This window comes from Cyprinus carpio, chromosome B6 (genome assembly GCF_018340385.1).
Source record: "Cyprinus carpio isolate SPL01 chromosome B6, ASM1834038v1, whole genome shotgun sequence".
NCBI lineage: Eukaryota > Metazoa > Chordata > Actinopteri > Cypriniformes > Cyprinidae > Cyprinus > Cyprinus carpio.
The window spans coordinates 15,991,166-16,001,013 of NC_056602.1; the positions used below are offsets into that span (position 1 = coordinate 15,991,166).

Below are 9,848 nucleotides of genomic sequence, written 5' to 3' on the forward strand. Positions count from 1 at the left end.
GTGCAAACGTTGCATTTTCTCAAAACTACTATTCTTGCTCTCTCACCTTTCCTCACTTTCTGTTTCACCCCTACCTGTTTTACAGATCTGTATTCAGTGGCTTGGCCAGTGCTTCTGGAACTACCTGGACTGGCCTGAGGTCTGTCAACTATGTAGCCATATGTGTTATCATGGGACCAGATTACCAGGTGTACATGTGCATCTCTGCCCTCCGTCACCACCTGCAGCAGGATATCTTGCAGCACACACAGACACAGGACCTACAGGTCTTTCTTAAGGTATAGTATAACTTTTTTTAAAATGAAAATGATATCATTTACTCTTTTCTAAAGCCAAAAACAAAAGACATTACTTCTCTTCAACACAAAACAAAAGAAGATGTTTAGCTGAATGTTCACACTGCTCTTTTCATTGTAATGAAAGATGGATGGGGATTTTGGGACGGTTCACGCTCCAAAAAGAAAAACAGCCAACCATATGACCTCGGAAAAATTTCTCAGAGGAACGAAGTCTGTTGCGAAAGTGTGAGTAAATAATGCTGTGCTAGTCCATTTAAGGTGAGAAAATCCCTAGGCAGTGATGTTTTAAGGGAGTACGCCGCAGTAATGCGTATTACAGTGTGCAAGGTGTGTCTGCAGTAAAATCCTATTTTATCACATTCAGTTGTTCCCTCTGTTTCCCATCTATAAAAGTTAAACTTTTTAGTCTTTGTGGTTTCATCGGTTGTTCACAGTGTATCCTGTTCAATAGAGAAAACGTGTCAGACATTTTCTGTAAGTTTTCTGAGGCTTGTTCATAGCCAGGAACTTGTCAAAAACTGATGCTTTTCCTCTGTCTAAATTAAAGAGCCTGAATGGACGAAATTACTTGTAACAATACCCAGTCCGGATGGTTCCACTCTAAAGCTGAATAATGCCCAAGTACATTGTACAAAATCTATTCCTTGTTTTGGTTGATTCGATCGCGATTGCAGAAAGCAAACTCCACTAAGTCATTCTTTGTTTGCAGGATGTTCAAAAAGAGCTATCTCTGTCACTACTGAATCCCTCCCAACCCTTTGAGATGAATAGAATAATATAATAGAATAAGATAAGATAGAAATCCGAATAGATGAGAATAGACATCGATGAAGAAACTAGATCTAATCAGAGTGTAATGTGCTGCGGTATTGCTTGGGTCAGTGCTGCTGAAAAACAAGAGTGTTGTCTTTAGTAGTTCTACAATGACTCTAATTGATAATAGTCTTGTCGCGCCAACATCTGGAAAGCAGTCCAGAAAAGGTCAGTAGTAAGTCTCTATTTTGTGGCTCTTTTGTGAACATGTGAAGAGCCAGTGGGTATTTCTGTAGACAAACATCAGTACCATTTATTTTCGATGCGAGCGGCTATTGCAGCCGTGGCATACTTATTAATAGAGGTGTGACGTGACTACTTTGGCTCGTTTGAAGACCACTCGCTTCTGCATTCTGGATCAGTTTGCAGAGGCTTGGTAGTACATGCTGGAAAGGCCCACCGGAGAGAGCAGTCAGGCCCCGATATACTTCTACGAACTCCGGAAGAACGAACTGATAGACGTCATTTCGACAAATCAGCCAAAACAAGTTAGTTTTAAGAGTTCGTCGTTTGGCCGTTGGAAACGGCTCACCACAAAGCGGAATTCTGGGGGGAGTTTGTTTCGGCTCCGAAAACACCTTTTGCGTTTAGTAGTGGATCCGTGAGCGTTTACAGCATATCGTTGGGTGTGGTGTGACAAACTCCCCCCCCCCACCTTCTTTTCCACCGCGATTTTGTTTTGCTCGGTTCTTCTTTCCTCATCTGTAATTCTGCGGAGGTCATTAAGGAGAGCAACATCTCCTGAAGTACACTGGAGTGTCGAATAGTCGGAGTGCTGCACCAACTATATCCGCCACCTGCCTGTCGATCCCTCGCGGACAGACTTTAAAGAGTGTAGGAGACAGGGTATTTCATTCCTAGAAAGAAATAGCGAACGACGCTTGGTGTCGACGAACCTGGGAGTTATGCAAAAAGCAAAGAGAGAAACAGCAACAGTACAGAGGACACAGTTTCCACAATAGCCGTTGAAACCGAATGGAAAGGAAAGAGTAGAAGATTATATGGTAGCAAGAAACCAAATACATGTTTCACAACTAAATGCCAAATGAAGTATACAATAATAGACCTTTGGTTTTATTCAAACAATTTATACAGTTTTAATAAAAGAAACGGACCAATGGTAAAAAATAAAGGCACAAAACTGAATTACATATTTTTTGTATCCAACCATCATGCTAAAGTTTGCCAGAGCTATGCGCAATCACACTAACCCTGTAAAGGAATGATTATGGATGATTCTTTTGTAGTGCAAACGATAATACCTGACTCTGAATTTCTGCTTAAAACATTATTCATTTGGCTATAATATTCTGACCCACTGGCACCCGTCTCACCACTAGATTGTGCGTATGACACTTCTTCATTCAATCGTTCGTTTTGTTTAGGGGATACAGCATATGTGTCGTGACACATGTTTCCAGAATCTACACAACCCCACCTCCAGACGCGGGCGGGGAGGTTTTAGAAGGTTCGTTAACCAGTAGTACCATCGACTCCTTCTTGCTCGACACTTACTGTTTTGCCCCGAAAGCCGAAGACAACATTAAACGACACTCCTCCATTGCACTGAAGTATTGCTCGGGGACCCGTTACAATAGGACCAGTCTTTGCCTGGAGAGACCCCAGAGATTGTAAGACAGTGAGGTTAGATTTGCGCGCCTGCCTCATGATTAGCGCAAGGTGTCCTGCTGATCTTCGCTGCGGAATGTGTGGGTTTTAGTCGTCCCTCAAATCTGCCAAGACCATATCTGCTGCTGCATGGTTGCTTGTGAGTGTACTACCTTTATTAGCTTCTCGACAGTGGGGGTGGGTACAGCACAGCGCGACGTGGTGTATTCTGTCGTGTGTCGTCGTGTCACGTTTTCACGTGACAATGTGTCTTAAGACGCCTCGATCTCAGTTGACGTCTTAACGTAAGCACATCGGTTTGAAGGTGCACAAGCACACTAGACACGACAGGCCAAAAATCACCTCCGGCAGTTACTAAAGCAGGCGAGCATGAGACCACCCATTATTGTACGATTGCGGGTGCGTGTGCCAACCAGCAAGTTTCGACTGCACAAACTTCCACGTGATATGCACAAGAACAAAAATGCGACTGTCAGCACACATTACCACGGGAAACACACTAAGCAAAAACAGGTGTTTCCTAGCATGCAACAACTGTGCTTAAAACCAATGAAAAAAAAACAAGACACTACAAGCTGCTGTCCTCTTCTGTTGCTCGACTGCTTCTTCTAACAAGTGGACATGCCACGTTTTGAATGGAGTTGTAGCATAAGAATTTTTTTCAGCTTTAGGGAAACAGCTGGACTTTTCACAATCATCTTCCTAATGGCTCTGTGGTTCTAATATAATTGTTTTGCTTACTCCATCATCTGTCATTAATAGTGTGAAGAACCCCCCCCCCCCTAATCTAACATACCTACAAATTATATATTTAGAAGAATCTCCAAGCTGCTTTTTGTGACACACCAACAAAAGCCCACAATTTAATAATATTAAACCTTCATTACATCAGGGTTTGAACATCAGTGAGTACTAAACACCTCTGGTACTGATGTACAGTCAGCAGTTGTGACATGCCAAAGTTGGAATATGGAAGTCCACGTTTTATCTTGTTTTTTTTCTCAAATCGTTTTTCTCCAAAAAATGCGACAGTCACTTCCTTAAAAGTAAGTAATTCTTAAAGTTTGGACTGGCGTTGATGGTGAATTATATTTTTTGAGTGAAGTAGGCTATTCCTAAACAAAGTTCACCAAAGACTGCATTTGACGAGATCTTAGGGCTGGACCATATATCGAACAATATGACCATGTGCATCTCGTACAGTAAAGCCGGTTTCCATGAGTAGCGGTAAATCCCAGCTCACCTGCTTTCAAATGGAGCTGCAGTTAAGACACAGAGCCGTAGTTTACCTGACAAGCTACACTATATAGTCGAGTTCATTATCAAAGGTGATTCATCTTCAATAAGGAACTCGACTATAGCGTAGCTTCTCAGTGAACTACGGCGCTGTTGTATTAACTGCAGCTCCATTTGAAAGCAGGTGATGGGGATTTACCGCTAATCATGGAACCGGCTTTACTGACGATATTGCACATGGTCATATCGTTTCGATATATTGTCCAGCCCTACGAGATCTCATCTTACAATAAGTTATACGTATCTAATTGTATGTAAAATTTGTAATGGAAAAGCCTTTCTGTCATCAGTGCAGCATTTTTCAGTTCATGATCTTTATCTTTTTTCTTTTATTTTATTTTACTTTTTCACTTATTGTCAAATTTATTATCTGACTCTATTCATTCTATTGAAAGATGCTCCAGTATTAAATATATGGCATTATCTTAGCATTCATCAGCAGTGGAATAACCAAGTGGTTTGTATTTGTTTTGTAATAGACTATGATTACAAATTATTATTTATTACAGTCATTTAGTTTTTGTTTGCTCTTAAAGCATTATGGACAGTTCATCTATTTGTTTGTCATTGCCATACCAACTGCTGTGGTCTTGCAGTTATATCACAAAACTGCTTACACTGACAGGCATAATTTTAGTTAATGCAGCAAACTCTAAAGGTTTATTATCCTTTCTCTCATTTTCCTCATCCATTCCACCATGAACCACGTTGTGTCCTTTTGTAACTTGAGGCATAGCTTTTATGACTTGCATTCCGCTGACTCATCGTAAAACAAAATGTAATTCATTTGGCTTTGTCTAAAACTATATTATTTATCCCCAGCTAAATGTCAGAGTGTATTAGGTGGCACATTGTTTATTTAGTACAGAAAGTATTGCCACACCTCACATAGCGTCTGTGTAAACCTCTTGTTTCATTAATAAATGCCTTTTGTCACTGTAGGCAGTGAGATTTGGCACAATATATATAATGTGTAAAATCTTGCATGATTTCATACAGCAGTACACACATTTTCGGGTGGTTTTAAGCCACTTTTGTGTGCAGGATAATCAGGACTGAAATAAGTATATCAAAAGCTCAAATATCAAATCTATTCTAAAGCTGTTATAACCCGTTCTACCTGTTTTCCTGCAAATCATCTCTCTCAAGCACTGCTCATCAATCTGTGCTTCTTTTGCCTGCTTGCAGGAGGAACCAATCCACGGCTCAGGGTGAGTAAATTACCTGGAGTACATGGAGGGGCTGGAGCGCAACTACAGATCCCCTGGTGCTCTCGGACATGAGGAGCATCTTACCAAGGAGCAGCTAGAAGGAAACAGACCACCCGAAGATCATTCATGGACTGAAAAAAAAATGCTTGTGGTACAGAATGAGACTGAAAATGTTTCATGGATTTAAAGCTGTTTTTATAACACAGCATGCTAGATATGTGAAGAGGGCACTGTTTTATCAAACACTATGTGACTATACCCCATTTGCTTTCATTCTCTTTGATTTTTTTGGATTCTAATACTATAGTATTCTCACTCAGGGAATCATAAATATAAGAACACAAACTCTTCAAAGCCATATTTCTAACTCAGTGGTATATTATAAAGCATAGTAAATAAGTAACTGTAGTCAATTGGTTAAAGTGATGTGCTAAAAAGATGATAAAGCAACCTTTCTACATAAGCATTATATCAAACTTCCCCTCACCCAAAAAAAAATGTACACAGAATTCTAGAATACTTTAACTTCTGCTTTTTAATTGCAGCATTCAGCATTTTATGTAAAATGATATTTGAGCATTGCATTATATGTGTGTGTGTGGTGTGTGTAACATGTAAAACAACATTATGAATTGTTTTGGATTTTTGTATATACAGATAAATGTGATGTCACATTTTATATCACATTTATCTTTTCTAGTCTGTTTTTTGCTTTTTTTTTAGCCTTTTGTGGCTAAAGTACAGTTTTTCCTTTCCTAGATTCAATTCCAGGATTCATGAAGTCTTTCAACTAATTTTATATTATTCTTTTCCTCCTACAAAGTTCTGACAGTATACTCGCGTCACTTCAGTATTGCTTGTCAGTAATGATGTTTGGAATATGACACGATTGTTGTCAGCGCTGTTAATCACTGCAAAAGGTTTAATATGTACTGTATAATTGTACAGTCTGAAATAAGACCGCTAATGTCAAAAAAAAGTTGTTTTTTTTTTACTCATCCAAGACTCACTGGGCTCATATTTGTACAGTCTGACAAGCAACATTCGTAAAGATAAACCAGTTATCTTTGTTTTTGTGAATTTTCACGGGCAAAATCCAGTAATTTCAATAGGAATCCATGTGCTTTGTGTGCAGGCGATAGATTTGCTCATGCAGATTTTGCTACGGGTTCAAGTTGGTTACACGAGTTTGTTGACCAACGGAAAGCTGCTTGGTTTAAAAGTGACTTCTGTATAAGCTGTGCTTCCAACACATCGATTCTCAGCACTGTTGACAATAGACAATGGTCCTTTTTTGCCCAAAATTTCTATAATGCTGGCCCCATATGTAGGTTCATAAGTCATTTTGCAGTCTCAGTCTGTTATATGACATCAGTAAGTATGGAAAATTCAAAGCTTTTGATTGCTGTCTTAATGGGCAATCAAACATGAAGTATGTGGGATCTAGCATGTCAACACTTGAATATACAATGACTCACATGCTGTTGACGCAGTCTTGTTGTGTAGTGCATGTTGGATTTTTTTTCTAAAGGCATATATTAACATCTGCAGTCTCTTATTCCCATCCTAAGGAAGCTGTATAGAGAGGCGTTATCACATTGACAGGCCGTCATTAGCACATAGATGCAATCTCTCACCCTCGCCATCTGTAACTCACACAGTGAATAATGAATTAGATCATTAGAGAGGTGTCTTTCTCCTTCACAACAACTGCTAAATATTGCATACTGTTTACTCAGTAGGAGGCAGAAGCAGTTATAATTTAAGCTGTAAAAAGTTCCCTCAGAGTGAATATATTTTTACTTACTTTCTCCATTGCATTTAAAAAAATAAAAATTGTCACCCATAAACGTCTGTATATGCTTATACTCAGATAAAAAATGCTGCATTAAAATCAGTTGTGTGTGATCAGTTAATTTTATCTTTGTGTAATCATAACGAGCTGTACACATTAATCAGGTTAATGATTTAATGACTGATTGTTGGCCAACAGTCATCTGGAAAGCCAATCTTGTGTTGGCTCATTGTAAATTGACAATACAAGGCTTTTTGTGGCATGGATGTTGATGATGTATCTGCAGACCAAATGGTAGGATAATTAGAAAATGATAATTATGGGTAATTAAACTGATGAACTGATAATTAAGACATATCTGTCTCTGTGTTAGGCTTGAGGAGTTGCATTAGCTTGATTTTCTCTGGTAAATATGCTTTATTATTCTCCTCCACATTAATTATCCCTGTTATGACTGCCAAATTCCACTTCAAGAATCTGCTTGATGAATGGGCGTATGTCATTTGAAAGTGAGCATCACTGTCCCTTTTCTCACTCTGAGAAGCACTTGAAATTAGTTATCTGAAGTGTGTAGGGCATCAAGGGCCGTTCACACCAAAGATCAACAGTAAAGTTTTAATAACTGTTTAAATTCTATAAGAATAGTGAAGTCCACACCACAGATAATGACACTGAAGAAACTATATCATTGGAATCAATTTCAAAACATTTAATTTTTTTTTTTTTTCCAGCTGATGAACAATAAAAACATTGACAGCCACTCAGAATCCACCCAACTTAAAAGAGCTCACATATTTAAAGCAGCAGATGACATAACTTTACTGCATGCGTATAATAAACATTGGTATTGTGTGTTGGCATGGACACTAATATAGTTATGGTTATTGATAACTATATTAGTCTTGTGGCCAGTTGGCAGGCTACACAAAGATTTGTCACAATTACTTTTTTTTTATTTTAATTCAGATAGTTAGCATTGTGAACCAATAACCAGTTTTATTTTTCACTTTTTAAGCCGATTTGTTTGGTGGTCCTCAAACACTCATTCAGTTTAAGGGAAAGGAGTAGTAGCAGCACCTCTGCTGAATCTACAGCACAAAACAGTATATAGTTCACACAGAACACAATCTTATGAGACGTTTCTCAAAAGATATAGCACAACCAGTGTAGTTCGATCCCTGAATGAATGACTCTAATGTGTTGGTTCTTTTAGTGAATCAAAAACAGTGCACAATTACCTAACTTAAAGGCAGGGTACGTGATTTGGTTCAAAAAAATATTTTTGTTATGCTGGTTGAAAGTCTCTTCACATCCCAATAGCAGTCATTAAGTTAAGTGGTCTAAATGTATTTATGTGTATTTATTCTGTGGAAGGCAAAGGACCATAAATTGTTAGTCCAATCATACCCCTTGGTCCGAGGGCTAAGATATTATGCGCTTTGTATTGTAATGTTTTCTTACCAGTGAATGAGACATGAGGGAATCTGACAGTGTTACATTCAGACCTCCATCAGCGGTGGTTAGCCGCTGGTCTGCATGTAAGCGTTCATGTGTTTTGGAGGAGGTGTGGCTTTGGAGAGTGATTTGCAGGGAGGGTGGGATCTTATGCTTTCAAAGATATCTTGCTATTGCTAGCCTCTCCAAAATCGCCTATCCTACTTTTAAAAACTAACTAAGGGTGTACTCACACTAGGCATTTTGAACCATGCCCAAGCACGTTTGACCCCCCAAAGCCCGATTCATTTGACTAGTGTAAGCGCTCCGGTTCGTTTAGCGTGGTTCGGTTGTGAGTGCTAACCGCACCGGAGCACGGAACGGATACTATTTTGTGTGCGCTACCGTCATCACTACGACCGCACACATATTCTATTACTACTGCTACACTACACTTTTCAGTTAATTTAATTCAATCAAGTATATTTAGGTTTATAATGGCTCTGGTTCTTACCTTATTGATGAACAGGAAATGTAGTTTGCGAGTAAAGCTGCAAATTATTTCATTAACGTCAGCTGCCTCTGTAATAATTTTTCTGATACATACAAGTGAAAATCAATGCAAGACATAAATTATTAATTAATGATTATTAATTATTCGGGAGAATATTTGCAAAAGCGTTTTTTTTTTTTTTCCCGTTATCTCATACATGAGGTAAGCGTGCTCCGGCCCGTGTGAGTGCAGGCCAGTGGGGGGAGTGGGGAGGAGGCGATAATCGTGCTCGGGCTCGGTTCAAGGCAAGTGTGTCTAGTGTGAGTACACCCTAACTAACGCTAACACATAAATCACTATATTTACTGACTTGTTGTTTATATTGTAACATGTAGTTGCAGATGCACATGAGGTTTGTCAGTAGTATTTTATTAAAATAAATGTTAATCATACTTTTTGTTTTGGTATTGCTGTACTTTTTGCTAACAGTCCAGTATTGAATTTGTCCTGTACTTCAGGTGAAGCTAACGGTTGTCCTTTAGCACTGATGTTCAAGTGTCAGTCATTGGATATCTACTTACTGTGCATTGATGGACACACAATCAATCTGAGGGGTTTTTGAAGAAGATATCACAAGCATTATCCATCCCCATTAAACTCCAGAATCTCAAGGGATGAATCCATTTTCTCTCTGTATCAATTCTAATCTGGACTGATTAGCATGTTTAGAATGCATGACTTTAACTCTCCCTGTCCACTAACTCAAAGCCCAGAAGCATCAACGATAGGTCAGCTTCTACAGCAAATGGATGAGATGGAGGGAGTCAATTCTTGTTCCTTGTGAGATAGAAGAGGCTTATGGATCAGGCTCAAACTAA

The 9,848-nt window shown here is 39.0% G+C and overlaps 1 protein-coding gene and 1 long non-coding RNA gene across 2 annotated transcripts in view; both read left to right on the forward strand.

The window, feature by feature from the left end:
- LOC109060309 (TBC1 domain family, member 32) overlaps positions 1-5,355 on the forward strand; it is a 46,003-nt gene extending 40,648 nt beyond the window's left edge. The window contains 4 exon segments of the mRNA XM_042725160.1: positions 86-148; positions 150-278; positions 5,226-5,300; positions 5,302-5,355. Of these exon segments, the coding sequence (XP_042581094.1) occupies positions 86-148; positions 150-278; positions 5,226-5,300; positions 5,302-5,346 (312 nt within the window). The 3' untranslated portion in view covers positions 5,347-5,355.
- A 3,349-nt stretch (positions 5,356-8,704) lies between these two features.
- Positions 8,705-9,423, forward strand: LOC122137674. The gene is made up of 2 exons (XR_006155017.1): positions 8,705-9,022; positions 9,193-9,423. It is a non-coding gene; the product is annotated as an uncharacterized LOC122137674 (long non-coding RNA).
- The last annotated feature ends 425 nt before the right edge of the window (positions 9,424-9,848 follow it).